Source organism: Phyllostomus hastatus, unplaced genomic scaffold, assembly GCF_019186645.2.
Source record: "Phyllostomus hastatus isolate PE091 unplaced genomic scaffold, TTU_PhHast_1.1 phas_scaffold_46, whole genome shotgun sequence".
In the NCBI taxonomy this organism is placed as follows: Eukaryota; Metazoa; Chordata; class Mammalia; order Chiroptera; family Phyllostomidae; genus Phyllostomus; species Phyllostomus hastatus.
This window is the reverse complement of record NW_025334032.1, coordinates 45,390,515-45,408,386: the sequence shown is the minus strand read 5'-3', so window position 1 is coordinate 45,408,386 and position 17,872 is coordinate 45,390,515. Positions and strand designations below refer to the sequence as shown.

The window sequence follows — 17,872 nt, the reverse complement described above, 5'->3', positions numbered from 1 at the left end:
CGGGTGAGCCGAGGCGGGGCCCGGCCACGCGGGTCCTTCTCGACAGAGAGGGCGGACTCGCTGGGGGAGACGCCACACACGCGGACAGAGACGAGGACGAGGGTGACGGGCCCACGCGGGCCCCTCGCAGCGCCTGTGAGACCAAGCGCACCCTCGGGGGCCCCGCAGGGGCAGACACGCGCTCGTCCCTTTGGGGGAGCGAGAGTTCGGAGGCAGAGTGGACCGGCCGCGGCCGGAATGCAGGGGGCGCCGGGACCCCCGACACCAGGTCCGGCTGCCTGGTGCCTGGTGAGACCTGCAGCAGGCTGCCCCGGGAGATGGCTGCCGGCGTGCCAGCGACTCTCGCTCGGGAGGGCGGAGGCTCGGAGGACAGACGTGGGGCCTGAGCCAGGAACGTCCCGCCCGCCCTCAGGCAGCGTGTGCGGCCCGGCCCCGCGTGGAGAGACCGCCCGCTGCGCTCTGGGGGCCAAACCCTCTCCAGGTGGAGACGTTCCTCCCCTCTGCGCCCCCCGGCCCCGGGGAAGAAGGCCAGATGGAAGGTGGCCCGTGTCGCAGGCGTGGATGAATTCGGAAAGAAGAGGCAAGAAGTCTGTTCAAAACGTTAAAATTCCCTGGGGACAGGGCAGCTCAGAAGGACCGCTGAGGCGTTCTCTCCTGGTGTGCACCGACCGTGAAAATTAAACTTACTCCCCCACGTCTCCGCCCGCCCCCTCCCCGGGTTGGCGGGGGTGCTCTGGGGAGCCCGAGGCGAGCTGGGCCAGGGGCCCCGCTGTTCGTCCCTCGGACGTGCCCCAGGCGGGGCCCACGAGACAGGAGCCCCCACAAGCGGCACCGGAGGAAACAGGCTGCGCGAGGCCCCCTTTCTCGCAGACCCACGCGGAGCAGCCGATGCTGGGGACGCAGGGGCACGGCGCCTGCCGCCTGGCTCCTCAGGGCCCAAAGGGTCCGCTGGCCGTTCCCCTGTCCTCCCAGACAGGCTGGCCCGCAGGACACACCCTGGCCACGGGAGAGTCGAAGAGGGACTCCCACCCTCCTGTCCTGAGTGGGCCCGACTTCCGAATCACCACACTTCAGCAGATGAAACCAGAGTAACCCTGAGATATCAACGCCCGTGTCCGATGCGTTTGCTCGCTGGGAACGACACTGAACGCCGCCTCTGTCTACCGGCCTCACGGCCTCCAGGCCTTCACCCGCAAGCCCCACGTGGCGTCCTTTACCAAGATGAGTGGCTTATTTTTAAAAAGATTTATATATTTACTTTTAGAGAGGGATGGGAGGGAGAAGAGAGAGAGAGAGAAACTTGAATGTGCGGCTGCTGGGGGCCGTGGCCTGCAACCCCGGCTGGGAATCGAACCTGCAATACTTTAGTTCGCAGCCCACGCTCAATCCACTGAGCTGCACCAGCCAGGCGATGAGTGGCTTTTAAAATAACAAGCCCTGGCTGGCGTAGCTCAGTGGATTGAGCTCGGGCTACGAACCGAAGTGTCGCAGGTTCGATTCCCAGTCAGGGCACATGCCTGGGTTGCAGGCCACGGCCCCCAGCAACCACACATGGATGTCTCTCTCTCTATCTCCCTCCCTTCCCTCTCTAAAAATAAATAAATAAAAATCTTAAAAAAACAAACAAACCCTAACAACATAAGTTTAAAAAAAACAACAAAAAAATAACATCAAGACGGCTTGATTCCCCTAATCAGAGTTCACCCACTCAGGCGGGGCGCCTAATGTGCTTGCCCAGGCCGTCACTGAAGGGACTTTTGGGGGAGACTCAGAATGGGGCCTCGGAAGTGGCTCGTTCTCGCTCACATGTGACCGTGAGGGGCGGATGGGTCATTCTGGGTCCCTGTCATGGGACTTTCAGCGGGTAGCGTGCAGCAGCGCAGCCGCCAGACAGCAGGCGTGTCCGAACAAGATCCGGTCTAACAATAGCAACGAGCGCACTTCAGAAAGCAAACAAGACGGATACACTGTTTCGGTCTCTTAAACAGAACTAAGCAAACAGGAGCCCGACACCACGGAGGTTTCCTTCCTTCCTGCCTTCCTTCCCTCCTTCCCTGGGAGACAATGTAGCCTGTAGAGGAGGCGTGTTCACTTCGTAAATAACAGCTAACTAGAACAGCCTGGGAAGGTGGGTTTCATACAGGGAGTTTCTACACTTTGCGGTGCACTCGCAGAAATTCCTGTAACACGTAGTGCCTTTTCCCTCCTCTAAGGATTTCTGAGTGTGACCCAGCCAGCATGTGACCCAGCAAGGGTGTTCTACCCCTCTGCACAGTGGACACGGTGCTGGGTCCTTCAGTCTAAGAAACCAGCGCTGAAACCCGAGTGCGGGACATCCAGGGAAGGGGCCTTACGTAATTACAAAGGTTTTCTACCGCTGTTTTAAAAAAGCTTGAGTTAAATTACAACTTGGGGCACACTGTATCATTTAAATGCTGTCTGGAGTTAATACCCTGGATAAGACAGGGCAGTTGATTGGGAGAGATAACCAATAGCTTCCTTAGGAGGCGGGGCTGCGTCTTTTCTATTCGCTCCGTGGTGCGTTTAGCCAGGCATCGCACGCCCGCACCAGAAGGCGCTAGTTCGACTCTTGAGATGGGGGGAGGGGCAGAGGCTTCCCGAAGCACGGAGAATCCTGGGGAGAGCAGGCTCCAGGTTTGAGCTGCTCAACTCGGGGTCAAAGGCGTCGCCCAGGCCCGCTTCCTCGGGGAGAGGAAAGGACCCCAACCCTCTTTATAAGGCTCTCCATTATATCACTTCCTGTCGGCAACACCGGCCCCGGGCGCGGCACAGTGCCCGCGGCGCCTCTAGGGGCGCGGTGCGCGGTCACGCCGGAGGCCCCTCCTTCCAAGCACCGCTGTTCTGTTAACCAACCGCGGTCGTGAGAGCGCTAGGAATTTGCTGCGTGGCCTTGGCGATTTCGGTCACCGACACGCTAACTCGGTCATGGGCTAGTGGGGTCAGAGATTGCACGCCAAAATTTGTCTCGCTGCCCAGAGTAGAGAACCAATCACTGCATGTGACTTAGATCTATAGCTGGTCTGGTATACAAACCTGGAGTTTTAGTAACTGTTTCATTAACTTCTCTCACTCCTTTACCTACAAGTAAAAAGACAAACCGTCACTTTCAAAAACAGGTATTTTGGAATCAGTTTGAAAAAAACGTCAAGTTGAAGCAGTTCTCCTGTCTCCAGAGTCCTTGCGTGTCCGGAGGAGGCACATCGCACCCCCGTCCACTGGAACCCCTGAATGCCCCAAGACGCCCTCCGCCTCTGGGGACGCATCCGCGCCGCCCGGCCGGCGCGTCTCCACTCGGCGTGCTACAACAGAGAGCCTTGCAAAGCAGGGTTTCCGCGGTCCGTGTTCCGACCCCTGCTCGGGATGCGCTGCCCCTGGCCGAAACGTGATAGAGCAACTCGGATTCCAGAACTTCCCTTCACTCCACAGGTCCCTGCCTGCCCAGGCCAGCGCCCTTGCAGGTGCCCACCGCGTAACGCCAAATCGTGTCTCCTGCAGAACAGTGAATTTGGTCTCTCGAGTTAAACTGAACTCACGATTTCTTAGCTTTTCGTAGTTTTGTATCAAACTAAAAATTATCTTTTTTTTTTTGGTCTGTTGACTTTGATTTCGGGTTAGGGAAGGGCAAGGGGAACGGACGTGAGGGTGAGGAGTTCCTGACTGCAGAACTACAAACGCGCTCCAGGAAACTAAAACTAAGGTCGTGGGGTTTACCGTGCACACACGTACGCATGCACGCGACCTCCATCAATGGCGTTCCGTGCCCAGTGCGTGTGCAGAGAGTCAGTGCGGGGAGGAGCCCGGGAGGGCGGCTGCCGCCCCGTCTGGCCTGCGTTCCCACTCTCACTCGTGAGCACACAAACGTGTGAGTCATTCATGCCTCTTGTCCCTGGTCACTGTTTTTGCAATTTTAAAAAAACAGAACCAGTGTCAAGGACACGTCAACTTCCATTCCACCACCACGCAGCTTGCGGCCTTACCAACGACAGAGTTTAATTCACTGCGCACCCATACGTGGTGATACTTGTTCATTTTCATTAAAAAACATGTGTCTCCAAAATACGTTGTTTTCTTTGAACTCATATTGGTTTTCTTTAAGCAAACAGCTCTTCTACTTGGGTTAAAATGTGACCAGCACGCAGTAGCGCCTGCATCTCTCCTGCGCCTACGCCTCCACAGTGCCAGACACGTACTGCACACACGTGCACACACGTGCACACACACAGGAAGCACGGACAGAGTCGGGGCCCACTAGGCCAATCAGAAGGGGGCAGGGGGCGGGGCCTCCCGCCGGCGCCGCAGCCTGGTGGGCGGGGCCTCCTCTCCGCTCTGCGGGAGGCGTGCTCGCCGGTGACTTACTTTTACAGACGGGCGACTTCCCCGTCCACTTCATGTCGGCTTTGCACGTGCGGTGCTCGGACCCCCCGGCCAGGAAGAACCCCGGGTGGCAGGTGTACACTAAGGTGTATCCGAAGGTGGGCAGGTCGATGGCCCGGACGTCCGCGTGCGCCGGCGTCTCCGGCTGTCTGCAGGCGTGCGCTGCAACAGCATTCACCCGTTAGGGGGCGCGGAAGCGCGGTTTGCTATGCGCTTACCCCAGGTGGCTGAAGACGGGGGGAAATGGGGCGACACCTTGGAAGGGGCTTCCAAGCTACTTTGTGTTTTAGAAGCATGAGTACAGTATCGACTGAGTCATCACCGATATCCCCCTCTCGCTCTGCACCGTTCAACACGCGGGAAGGCTGGCGTTTGCCCCTCCTCCCTCCCTCCTCTCTCTCTCTCTCTGTCTCTCCCCCCCATCCGTGTACATATGCACACACAAAAGTAGTTTACAGTGATGAGTATGCGAACTACAGAACTCATCCTCGTACTATCACTTAATGGTTGTTGTATTATTTCCCACATGAATAACTGGCAACTGACTTTTGCCCACCCCGTATGTGTGCATGTATAGCTTCCTCTCGACTAATGTATGTGTGATTGCGTGGAGACATTTAGAATAGAAATCACAGCTTTGGAATAAACAGATTGTTTTGGAGATACCAGTAAGATCAGTAACATGTTGGATTTCCTTAAAGGGCCAGTCCTATAAACTGCACACACGCACAGCCTGGCACATGGTTAGAAATGTGCCTTGATGTTTGTCTCCAGGCCACTGGAGAACTGACTATTCAGTTAAATGAGTAATTATTTTTGGTAAAAATGTGACGTGTGTTTAGTGATGGAATTACTAGAGATCTCATTTCCTGTCCAAATAGAAGTTAGGAATCAACAAGATTTTGCTGCTTAGATCTCAAGTAACTTCACGTCCTTTGTAAAGTCTGTGCACTGGTGCACCCCTCGAGTAGAGGGCTCGGCAGGTCATTACAAAACGCGTTTACGGTACCCACGTTGTGGACACAGCTGCTGGGAGCACCGTTGTGTCTCGGACTCCGGCGAGCTCCCGTGTGATGGAGATCGCACCTTGTCTACTACCACCGGGGCAGTTTTTACAACCGCCTGCTCTGGTGAGGTTTGCCGGAGGGAGGGGGGGAGATGCCAAGGCGGTGGGGGTGAGAGGCTGCCTCGCTAACCGTCCACCCAGCAGGGCGGACACGTCTCCGAACGCCCACGGCTCCGTCAGGACATGAACTTTGACCCGAGGAGCCGCGGGGATGGTCAGACCACAGGGACTTCCCAAACGCTCATGTCCAGCATCCCTGGGAAGCCTCAGCACGCGGTCCCTCCTCGCCCCGCCCCCCCTGGGGTTTCTGATTGGCGGCTGTGGGCAGGGGGCGGAGAACCCCGTGTCCACCAAACCCGCAGGGGATGCTGGCGCTGCTGGTTCTAGGGAATGGAACTTGGAGAAACACTAGTTTAGGGAACTCAAAACCATCAATCACGCGAAAACAGGCCGGCCCCTCACTACCTCCCTCCCCAGCCCCCGGGAAGCCCTCCCCAGCCCCCGGGAACACCGGGGGCGCCGGCCGCGCCCACGGGCCGCACTTACGGATGCACTCGGTCTGGATCCCGCTCCAGGTCAGGTTGGCCAGGCAGGTGCGCGTGGTGGAGCCTTGGACGTGGTAGCCTTTCCTGCACCTGAAAAACACCGTGCTCCCCACCTGGCAGGGAGACGGACAGGAGCTCAGGGGCGCCGTGGAGGGTGGTCCCGGGCGTTCCGACCCACGTGTGCGGGCGAGCGCGCGGGTCCCCAGCCCCGGCGGCCGCCCAGGCCTCGCCGAGCTCTTACACCCAGCGAGCCGTGCGCGCCCGGAGGCGACTCACTTGGGTGTTGAACGTGTCGTTTTCCTTTCGTTTCTGCCTCACCTCTCTTCACTTTGTCATCATCTTTTCCCCCCATTTTCCCCTGCTACTGCCATACCAACCGATATTTATGAGCGAATTACTGCTGTTGACGCTCCCAGGCACTGGCCAACCCTGTTCCATCCGAGCTTCCTTCAAACCCCGTCTGCACGGGGAGCTTCGGCCTGAGCGCCTGGCTGCTCCCTGCCACGTCGTCCCGCCGGACCTCGGCCAGGGGAGCGCGCCTCGCCCTGGAGACGGCGCCACACTCGCCTTCTCCGAGCGCGCTCTACCCCCTGCCCGCCCCCCCCCCCGCCCCGTGATCCCAGAGTGCCGCGGAGGGATGCGCCTTCTCCGTGTCCCAGCCTCACCCACACTGCGTCTCTCCTGCGCTTGCTGTCCTGTCCCTGGATTGGCCTGGAGGGGCCCTGGCAGGTTCCAGGGGCCAGTAAACGTGCTTTCAGAGAGTGAGTTACGGTCACGTGTGGAGAGGTCACTCAAATCAGGAACACGAGACCAGAGCTGGGTGAAGAGACTCCCCCCACGGAAGGCCGTCTGGGCCTGCTCGCCGCCCTGTGCGTGGGGTTGCGACCCTGCTGCGTCTGGAGGCTCTGTCGCAAAGCCACGTGAGTGCCCTGCTCACCGCCCACCGTGGTGCCTGCTCTGTGCTCTGAGACTCCTCACACGGGGGCACTCAGACCCTCTGCCGCTGGGCTGCCCCCTGGCCAGCCCGCATCTCCCTCCTGGGACTCTGGGAGCAGTGATGGCCAGCAAACGCCTGGACACAGTCGCCCCACGGAGGAGGGACGGCGAGAGTCAGAAACAGTAGCGGCTTCTCAGCCCCGGCCTCCAACGGTGAGGTTGGGGTTTATTTTAAAAAATGCACCTTTATCTGAACTTCACGAGAATAACTAAGCTGCAAGTTCAAGATGGGATCAGAGGGTGGTCCCCACCGCCCTCCCCTGGACTCCGGCTGGGAGTCCAGGGGGGCCTTCCGGCGACCTGCTGATGGGGGGCCGGCAGGAGGGAGACGCAGGGCCCTCGGGGTCAGCGCCGGGACGATCAGGGGGTCCGTTGGGAGGGGGGCACTCTCAGCAGGATGCGCCTGGCCCCGGGGGTGCAGCGGCGCCAGCTGCCAGGGGTCGGTCAGTGTACGGGGCCCGGCCGGCTGGCCGGGGAAGGGGAGCCGTCTGCCTGCACGGAGTGACCGGCCAGCAGCACGGACACGGGGTGGTCTGAGGCTGACTCGGCCCCTTCACCTGCGTGAAGCCGCAGCGCAGGGCGCGGGCGGACACCAGCGACAGCTCACCCGCTGCACTCGGACCCGCAGAGCCCCGCCCCGTGGAGGGGAGGCCCCTCCTTTACGTGACCAGCGAGTCTCGCGTTGGGCCCCAACCTGTCACTCGTGTGGGCGTCCTGTGCCTGCATCACTGGGGGGGGAGGGGTGTCGCGTCCCCCTTCATTTCGGATGGACCACAGTGTACCCAGCACAGATGGCGCCCAGCACCGCCCCCGTTTGGTCTCCTGTCTGCAGGCTGCACGCGGGCAGCCGAGGGACCGCGGGGACCCCGCGGGCCGAGACCGGAGCGCCGCAGTGGGACGTGGGAGTGACAGCGTCTGCCGAGTTCTCTCTATTCCCGCCTCCTGGGCGTGGCCTGCCGAGGGCCTGACAGCCTGTCCCCGAGGCCTGGGGCGGCTGCGGGACCTGACAGCAGACGGGCGCGACTCAACCCCGGGGCCGCAAGGGGTCCCTTCGCCCCGGGAGGAGCGCCCTCGGGAGGCGGCGTGTGCGTCCCTGAGATCCAAGGAGGGGGCCTCGGGTCTGGGGAGGGACGGGAGGGAGGAGGGCCGGAGAGAAAGGGAGACTTCCCCCCATGCAAGCAGGGAGCACGTTCACTGCTCTCGGGGCCCGGCCACCGGACGGCCCGGGTCCCTCGGTGACCGACCGGTCACCAGGGTGCATGTGAAGCTGCATGGCCCTCCATGTTCAGTGATTCCTCTAATGCTTCCACTAATAATGTTAATGTGCTTTTTCTTTAAAAAAGTCCAACGGGTGTTCGAAAGTGGTGTTGAGTTTGCTGGTAGTTCGTCGAGTTCTGCGGGATCGTGTGGAGAAGAGATCCCACACAGACACAGTCTTTTCCGCCTCGGGGGCGGGAGTGCGTGGACCGAAACACTGGCCCAGGATTTGGGGTCGCCACATGGGGCCCTTCTGCATGGAGCTATTCGGCGGGGGGGGGGTGCGTGCTAATTCGAGAACTGACACATCAGTTCCACATTCCAAAAAAAAAAAAAAGCAACGCACACGTGCTTTGAAACGGAAATCAGTAGGGCAAACAAGCCCGACCATCTCAGGTGGAACAGCGCCCCCCGGAAATAACTCTGGCGGGATGAATGCCGTGTGGGCCAGCGGGACAGGGATCGGACGCGGCACATGAAAATGTGCACACATGTTTACTACCGATGGCGTGTGACACTCCCGGAGGACGCGGGAAGCAAACATGCAATACCTCGTATCCTCGCGAGCTGTTCTGTATCCCGAAGGGCGGCGTGCCGGGGTCCGGGCAGGCGTTATGGGCGGGGTCTGAAATTCAAGATCAAAGAAACAACACCCCTCTAGAGCGCTGGCTCTGACAGGAACGCCACCATTTCCCCTCCCAGGTCTTGCAGCGTTCAGAAGTTGTGTTTCCGCAAATGTCCAAGATGTTTTGTACGGCAACCGGGAAGTAAACTGCTATTCTCATCTGCCCTGTTGTCTTTCCAGATGTTACTGGGCAGTGCTCCCTCCCACTCTGCACTGCTGTGCGTGTGGCTTTCTGTGTCAGAGCAGGCACACCGGTTCTCACGCTCTGGTTTCCGTTTTTCTCCTGACACGCTACCGGGCTGGCTCATGATGCTTTGCCGTCAATGACCGCCTGTAACAGTCCTCAGCTTTTAAACAACTCACGGAACGGCCAGCTCCCTCGGTCACCCACGGCATCATTTGGTTCTCCTAAATCCATTTCCCCCAACACGGGGGAAGTACACGCAATGCTTCAGAACCCAAGCCCCTGCTAGACGGACAGTGACATTTCTCCCGGAGGCAGGGGCTTCCGCCGTCAAGACAAGAAGCACAAAGCTTTACGACTCGAGCCTCTTCAGCGGCTACAGGGAAACAATGGTCTTCAAGAGAAACTGGGCCACTGGGGGAGAAATGGGTTTCCAGCACGGAGACGGCTACCACGCAGCCGCCGCGTAAACCCAGCGGCGGGAGTCTTTCTGTTAGCCACTGAAGGCTGGGCGCTTCACTGGAATTATCTGCCTAGTGCCTGTGCCTTTGTTTTCCGGCCGACACCGCTCGGTTGCTCAGAGAACCACCACGACCACAGGCGGTCAGCGGCTCGGCACGGACGCGCTGCACACCCACGCTCCGGCCCGCAGAGCCGGGGACAAGGTTCGTCCGGCTGGGATTCGGGGCCCCGGCAGCGGCTGTGCCCCAAGGCGGGGAGTCAGGGTTCTGGTTCATGTGCGGCTGACACTGTCACCAGGGGAATTCCTGTCTGAGCAGGGACTCGACCTACACATACATGGGGGCTTCAGGACATGGGACATTAGGACAGGGGGACGGTCTCTTCTGACTTGCAAGTTTCGTCCCCACACCCTAAGGCCGTCGGAACCCGAGTGCCCACGTGACTCTGACCGACATCACTGCCAGTCTGGCTGCTTCTGCGGGGACCGAAGGGACAGACGGGCAGTGGCATGGCCGGCCGCCTGCCCTCCTGGCTGCGGCTGGTTGTTCTGGAGAACGGCAATGACGACCGCTGGCGCACCCCTCAGTGTGCGGGCAGGTGTCAGACGACCTGGGCAGGGGGTGGGGACTGTGCAGCAAGGGACCGATGTCTAGGAGCTACCTTGGCTGGTTTCTAACTGGCACTCCAAGTTCATCTGTGTGATGGAGGTGGGGTCCCGTCCGCACTCACACAGGGACCCCCCGCCCACCCCGGGGACACCGCGTGCCCACAGGGGACACGGTTCCAGAACGATGCATCCTCCCCCGACCTCCACCCCGGGCGGCCTCGCCGTCCTTACCGATGCAGGTGGGCTGCACGCCGCTCCACGAGCCGTCTGCCTGGCAGGTCCTGCTGGGGGAGCCCACCAGGACGAGGGGCGGCGCGCACTGGAAGGACACTTCAGACTTGTAGGTGAAACTCCTGCCGCTGAGCCGGCCCTCCGCGGGGGTGCCCGGGTCCCCACAGAACACGGCTGCGGAGGGAACAACAGGGAAGTCAGCCGTGGGGGGGGGCCCGGGTCAGGTGGCCTAACTGCCGCCCCCCCCACCCACGTTCTGGGCCGCCTCTCTGTCCGACTCTCAGATCAACGGGATGGAGTCCCCCCTGGGCATGCAGGCCCGGAGCAGACAGCCGCCCATCATCGCTGGCTGGGCACGACAAGGGCCGGCTGTCTCCTGGAACACACCCTCGGGGGCTCCCGCTGCTGCGGACGCAGGGACCCCCCGAGGGGCACACGAGCCGGGGGACTTACGCAGGCACTGGGGCGTCTCCCCCTTCCACACGCCCCGGCCTTCGCAGGACAGGATGGCGGGCTGGGCCAGCTGGTAGCCGGCCGCGCAGCGGTAACTGACGCTGGCGCCCCAGCGGAAGTCGGCTCCCTCCACTTCTGCGTGCGGCACGCGGGGCGGCGGGCTGCACAGGACCGCTGCGGGGGAAGCACGGGCGGGTGAGACGGGGCGGGCCCCCCGCCCACGGCCGCGGTGCGCACGCGGTCGCCTCACCGGGGCGGCCAGGGCCAGCTGCCGAGTGGTCTTTAATTTAAATACTGGAATCATTGAGGCGGCGGTCAGTGGGAACAATCAACGGTTTCCCTAGCGTTTCTTCCTTCTTTAGATCGGCGGTCTCCCACCCCTTCACCCCACGGCAGATGCAAACTAATCCCTAAATGTCTGCGGCTCGCCAGAAAGGATATTTGTGGCCAAGCGACAAAAAATAGGAATAATTTTGATCCATTCACACTGGACGGCTACTGCCATGTGGGCTGTTGTAAATTTTATTTTTTAAGTTGGCAGTCTCAGGGGACAGAGGCCGTGCCCCTGCCAGTCAGGCGCCGCAGCTTGTAGAAGGCCGTGCCTCGTGTGAAAGGGGTCGACTTAGACCGGGGACCCGACAGCACGAGTCACACTGTGAGGAACTGGGACTCGAAGGGGACGCGCTCAGTGCGTGCGAGGCCGGGGAAGGGACACGTGCTCTCGTTCTGAGGCCTTGCACGGCGGCCCCAAGGGGAGGGGGGCAGGGCTCGGTCACGGGGCTGGAGCACAGGCTTGTGGATTCACACAGACGGGGGGTCAGTGCTTCTCTGCTGTCCGTGTGTTTCTCTGTGTAAACGTGGTGCACTTCCCAGAGACACAGACGGCTGATCCCTCTGCTGAGTCATTGAAACAACAAATGCTTGAATGGTTAAAGAGGATTCCGGAACACACCACCTGCCAGAGGTTCACAGCCGTCTTGCAGCTGCATGTGTACTTTGCGTGGGAAACACAGTTGTCACAGACCAGGTGCCGGGCGGTGCTGGTCCCCCCACCCGCCTTCCGCACTGCAGCTGTCAGCCTCAGAGGCCGGGGGTGGGGGCGGGGGCGGGGCGCCATCTGGGAGCCTCCCCTGCAGGCCCAGGAGCTTCCTGGACTGGCCGCCCGGGAGGGCGTTTGCCAGGCACAGTCTCGGCAGCAGGAGCTGCAGCTCCCTGCCCTTCCTCCCTCTGACCTGACTCCCACCTGGACCCACCCTGTCGACCCTGAGACCTAACCCCGCCGGTAAGCACGCGCTCACCGAGACTGGCAGAGACTCCACACCCTGGGGCTCCACACCCAGGCCTGGCGGCCGGAGGGCTGCCCTTTGACCTCTGACCCCTGCAACTCCTTAGCTGAGACCCTGACCTCTGCCGAGGCTCTCTGGGAGCCAGGCTCGCGTCTGGACGCTGAGACCACGGCCTTGAGGAAACCAAGTGGAGTTAATCTTGGAACGCCAGACATCACCAATCAAACACCAAACCGTGCCACGGAAACCCCTTCCGCTTCTCAAATCCTGCACGCGAGTGCGGTCGCAGTGACCCGCCGGGGGCCGTTCAGGGGCTCTGTCACACTCCACATCAGAGTCTCTCTCTCTCTCTCTGCGAAGAGGCGGCCTCTTTCGGCAAACCCGGAGCTGGCCTGCCAACCCCTTTCCAAAGGAGCACCCCGCTTCCGCCAGCTTTCCCACGATCCCTCTCTCCCCTCCACCAAAGCCCTCCCCGGAGTTCATCCGCGAGCGTTCGTGAGGCCCATGGAGTCGCGTCCCCGAATTCGTGCTGAAACTCCAGTTCCACTTTAATTAGGGCGTCTCTGTCCACTTGCCCAGGTGTCTTGGTTTTGAAGGTATCGTCTGATCCTTATCTTTTCCAGGCAGAAAAGGAGTGAGTCAGTTTGAATTTAAATTCTCTCCCAGCAGGTGCACCGCTGCGGTGGGGAAGAGCTTTGCATTGTGTTTTACTCATAAGGGGGGCGGTCGGACGCGACGCGGAGCAGCCCTGTGTGGAAATGTCTCCGCCTTGGGCTGAGAAAGGTCTGCGACCCCTACAGACCCCGGAAGCGGGACAGCGTCCTGCTGGGAGGCCCTCCCCCTGCCTGTCCCCCCACCCCCCGGCCGGTGTGCGGCCCACCCTCTCCGTGCCGATCACGTGGGGAAGGAGTGAGCGCCTACTTATTACTTGCTTTAGTTTTGCTTGTCTAGTTAGCATTCCTCGTTGACTCTCAGGATTTATGGGACAATACACGTCATTTTGAGCTGTGAGTAACTGGAATTCCTCGTCGGTGTGAGGATAATTAAAAGCTCATCACACTCGAGACCATGCTGAGGGGTGCTGGGCACTAGCCTGTCCCGGTGAAACCAGCTCCGTTTCAGCACGAGCCAACGTGCTGCTTTGCTTCCTAATACTAGGGTGTGCACATTTCAGTATGATACATGTTTTCTGATTGTTTTGCAAAAGAAAGAAAGAAAGAAAGAGAGAGAGGAAGGGAGGGAGGGAGGGAGGGAAAGGAAGGATAAGAGAAGAGAAGAGAAAAAGAGAAAAGACAAAAAAAGAAAGAAAAGAAAAGAAAAAGGAAGGAAAGAAAAAAGAAAAAAAGAAAAGAAAGGAAAAGAAAAAAAAAGAAAGGAAGAGAAAAGAAAATCCGGTGATTTAACGTTGGCGAGTGAGCCCACAGGGATTCCCAGCATGCAGAAGGGCTGGGCGCGCCGGCGACAGGGAGTGAGAGGAAACTCGGGAACGACTTCCCGGGGAGGAGAAAGCCGGCGCCCGGCGAGACACAGACCTCTGCAGACCGGCTTGCTGTGGTTCCACGCGCCGTCCGCGGTGCAGCGGAGGGTGGCCGCCTCGGCGGGCTCCAGGATGTGGCCGGGGCTGCACTGGTAGCTCACGGTCTTGTTGAAGGTGAAGTCCGTCCCAAACCGGACGCCGTCGGCTGGGGTCCCTGGGTCCCCACAGCTCACCACTGCCACGTGGGGAAACATGAAAATGTCATGAAGTGACTTACTTACGTGGTTTCCGGCCAGGTGACCCCCCGGCCCCACGAGGTCTGCTCAAAGCGATTCACCGGGAACTGTTGTTGGGGTAATACCGTCTGCAGACAGCTCTGCTGCCGACCGGCGTTTGCAACCATTTTTCTGACTCCGCTGGAGGCTGGCTGCCTCCCCTGAGGGCCCCTAGCTGGGCAGGGGTGCGACCGCACCCCAGGGAGAAAGACTGAGTCTGTGTCACAGAACCTGGTTGGTGCCCCTCGTGCTCCCCTGCAGACTGCGTGGTCAAGGAGAGGACAGGCCTGGGCCTTTGGGGGCCTCGGTGTGACACTGTCCAGCCCAACGGGCCATTTAGGGTAGTGTCAACCACGAAAGTAAGAAAGTGAAGAGAAACGGTACAAGTGACCGAGAACCAGGGCCAGAATGTCCAGCCAAGCCAGGCATGGGCTTTTCCTCTCTGGGTTCAGGAGTTGACGCTGCGCTTGAAGAAATAAACCTGAGCGCCTCGGCCCCCGCGCGGCTGGGGTGCGGCTCCTGACCTGTGCAGTCGGGCGCGGAGCCGGTCCAGGTGCCGTTGGCCGTGCAGTGCCGGGTGGTCAGCCCCGTGGTGCGGTAGCCCTCCCAGCAGGCGTAGATGACCGAGCTGGAGAACAGGACGCCGTCGCTGCCGACGATCGTGCCGCGGGCGGGCGTGCCCGGGTTCCCGCAGGACACGGCTGCGAGGGGCAGAGACGGGGCACACGGGGAGTGAGCCCTCCCGGGGTGCGGGGGCCCCAGGGGGCGTCAGAGCGACAGGGGGAGGGTGCTCACAGAGTGGCAGGGCCCACGCTCCTCCCGAGGGGGGTGATGATGTGTGTCTCCCTTTACGACTCACGCCATCATCTTACGTGTTACACTTTACATCACCTGCATTGTAGCGTTGGGTTAGACACAGTGCACTTAGATCATTTACAGAGATGCTACTTTGTAGCGCTCTGCACAACGTGCGATAGAAGAAGACACAGGGGCAAGGGCAGAGGGCGCCGTGGAGTGGAAAAGGCGCAGTTAAGGAAAACGTGACTCCATTTCTTGTATCCATATCCTGCCAGCTTGTTCACGCTGCTCGATTTATATGACAAACATCTCATCCACACAGAAATGGCTGTTGAATTCGTGTGACCACTCTGCACTCAGAAGTTAAGAGAGGTTTGCATGCAGAAAACCTCTTGCACGGAGCGTCCTGTGCGCCTGAAACCTGCACCGGTGGTTTCTGGGACCCCAGACGGACCCCTGTGCCCCCGGCCACCACACGAAGGCAGCCGAGCCCTGAGCGTGACGCGGTGTCTGGAAAGGGGCCTTTTGCTGCTGTCACTGGGTGTCCCCCCCCCGCCCCCCCCCGTTCCTGCTGTGCCTCTGTGTGGTCACGGTGAAGCACCACGTTCCCTCCAAAGCAGGGCACAGGAGATCCCTGGAGCGTCCTGCGGCACGGGGCACCGCACACGGGCCAGCGTGTGCGCACAGGGGCCTGCTTCGCTGTGGAAACCCCGTCGGCGCCTCCACGCTCCCTCCGGCTGGCCGGCCCCTCACTCAGCTCCTCCCCACCGGCCGCCCCAGGGCGCCCCAGGAGCACCCGATGTTGGCGTCAGCAGGCGGGTGGCCGGGAGCTGCTCGGGCTGTACGCCCTCAGAGGGTGCGAGCGGACCTCACGGGGCCTTCTGGACCACTCGCCGGGGATCTCCGTCTACGCAGTCTGTTTCCTTCCGATTCTCCGACACGGGGGTGGGGGGAGGGGCGGGGGGGAGGCAGGGGGAACTAGACTCTCCGTGCACACCCTCTAAACCTCCCCTCCGGCTCCCAGGCGAGCTCCCCGGTCACTCCGGAGGGAGGCACCTGGCTAGCCGTGAGGCCGCCGCGCAGGCCTGGGCTCACGCACCTTCGCAGGCCGGCTGCAGCCCCGACCAGGACCCGTTGGGCAGGCAGGTGCGCTCGGGGGAGCCCCGCAGCAGGTAGCCCACCTCGCAGGAGAAGCGGAGGAGGCTCTTCGTCCTGAACTCGTCGCCCAGCCGGGACCCGTGCGCCGGGGTCCCCGGGTCCCCGCAGAACCCGGGGCTGTTGCCTGTGGAGGGTAAACACACGCGGCAGAGCCAGCGTGGTTAGACTTGGTTAAAACAGAGATGCAAAGTCACCGAAATGCGTGCTGAGCGGGGGTCACGGTCACACGGCGTTGCGGCAGGCTAGGGCGCAAGCCTCTGTCGCAGGGCAGGAATGGAGGGCCTGCAGAACCGGGCTCCTGTCACCGGCACACCAACCGCCGGCGAGACTCGGCTGTGGCGGCCGTCGGCACTGCTGCTAAGCAGCGGGAGGGTGGAGGGGGGCTCGCCCACGGGAGTGTCTGTGTGAGCACGGAGGGGCCGTCGGGTCGGGGCCGGGCGGGGGGACTCAAACGTGAGTCAAAGGGGGATCTGAATCTGAATCTTCAGGATGACCCCTGAGTTGCTGATTCCCTGCACATTCATTTCTGTGCCTGTTTATTTGAGAAACGTTCACGGAAAATGCAGACGATGTCTCTTTTCAAGGAAGGTGAGAGGAATCATCCATGGCAGAGACCAGGGGCAGGGGGGACGTGGGGGAATTCAGAGGAGACTCAGAAGAGGAACAGGAGCAAACGGGGACAGACTGGGCCGCAGCAGCGCCCGCGCCGGCGCGGGTGACGGGGAAGCTCCGTGCAGGGCGGAACAGGGCGGGCAGGGGGTGAGCTGCGGGGTCGCAGAGGACGGAACGGAGACAGACTCGCAGGCAGAGGGCGGGCTGTCAGCTCCGGCGGGCGCTGGGGGTCGGGGTGGGGCAGACAAGGAGAAAGGGGAAGGACCCACGGACACCGACAGCAGCGAGGCGATTGTGGGGGCGGGGGGTGTGGAGGTGCAAGAGGGCATAAGGGTGACAAACGGTGATAAAAAATAAAGTAAAATACTGAAACTAGTTGAAAAGATGATGATAAATAATAAAGGCATATTTGGCTGAAGTGGAACTATTAATAATTTCAAAATAATTCTACCCTCATCACACAATCACCCCGTTGTGTCATCATCCACCTGTAGAGTCATCATCCACCTGCACAGCCATCACACACCTGCACAGCCATGGCTCACCTGCACAGCCATGGCTCACCTGCACAGCCATGGCTCACCTGCACAGCCATCACCCACCTGCACAGCCATGGCTCACCTGCACAGCCATTGCCCACCTGCACACACACACACAGCCACCACCCACCTGTACAGTGGGGCAGAGCCCCACTCCAGTGGCTGTCCTCTTGGCAAACTCTGGTGCTGTTGCCCACGAGGCTCCGGGCTCCCTGGCAGGAGTAGTGAACCACAGCCCCGTACGTGAACACCTCCCCCGTGACGACGGCATTGGCTGGGACCCCTGGGTGCCCGCAGGAGACAGCTGAAGGGAAACAAAGGAACCACAGGGCGTGCCGCCCCCGTCACACCCCTCTGTGTCGGTGAGAAACGCCCACCCACACCCCCCCAGATGCCGGCGGGGCCCCACGGCCGCCTGGAGTGAGCGACACCGTCTCCTGAACAGGCCTCCCCCCCCACAGGACCCCCACACACCGCTGCAGGCTGGGGGGTCCTGCCAGTGCAGAGGTTTTATGAGCCTGGAACTGAAGTAGCTTTGCCTACGATACACAGTTACCTCTAGGTTTTCCAGACAAAGTCACTCCGGTAGACTTTTTCCATCTGCCCTCAACTGTATCCCAAATAAGCGGTATTGTTCAAAATGTCAGAAGTTAATGTGGACTCCTCAAAACCATTTCCACTCTTTCCTCAGTGAGATGACAATCACGTATAGTAATTGGGGGAAAATCTGTTTAATATGCTTACTCTTCGAGTTCTGACGGCTAGGAGACAGCTCTAGCAATTTTCCCTTGAATAGGGAACAGTCTAGAATGTTTGTCAAAAGCTAATCATGAATTATTGATTGATTTGTTTCTCAAGTTATTCTAGGACATGATTTCATGATTTCACCCTGTTCATTTTCTTAAA

The 17,872-nt window shown here is 60.4% G+C and overlaps 1 protein-coding gene across 1 annotated transcript in view; it reads right to left on the bottom strand.

The window, feature by feature from the left end:
* The window catches only part of CSMD1 (CUB and Sushi multiple domains 1), a 687,628-nt gene that overhangs the window by 7,936 nt on the left and 661,820 nt on the right, over positions 1-17,872 (bottom strand). The window contains exons 58-67 of the mRNA XM_045821269.1: positions 17,097-17,270; positions 15,757-15,939; positions 14,384-14,560; positions 13,640-13,819; positions 10,822-10,995; positions 10,369-10,542; positions 8,811-8,884; positions 6,008-6,119; positions 4,378-4,557; positions 3,055-3,099 (exon numbers count right to left, since the gene is read on the bottom strand). Of these exons, the coding sequence (XP_045677225.1) occupies positions 3,055-3,099; positions 4,378-4,557; positions 6,008-6,119; positions 8,811-8,884; positions 10,369-10,542; positions 10,822-10,995; positions 13,640-13,819; positions 14,384-14,560; positions 15,757-15,939; positions 17,097-17,270 (1,473 nt within the window). The remainder of the gene's footprint in view (positions 1-3,054; positions 3,100-4,377; positions 4,558-6,007; positions 6,120-8,810; positions 8,885-10,368; positions 10,543-10,821; positions 10,996-13,639; positions 13,820-14,383; positions 14,561-15,756; positions 15,940-17,096; positions 17,271-17,872) is intronic.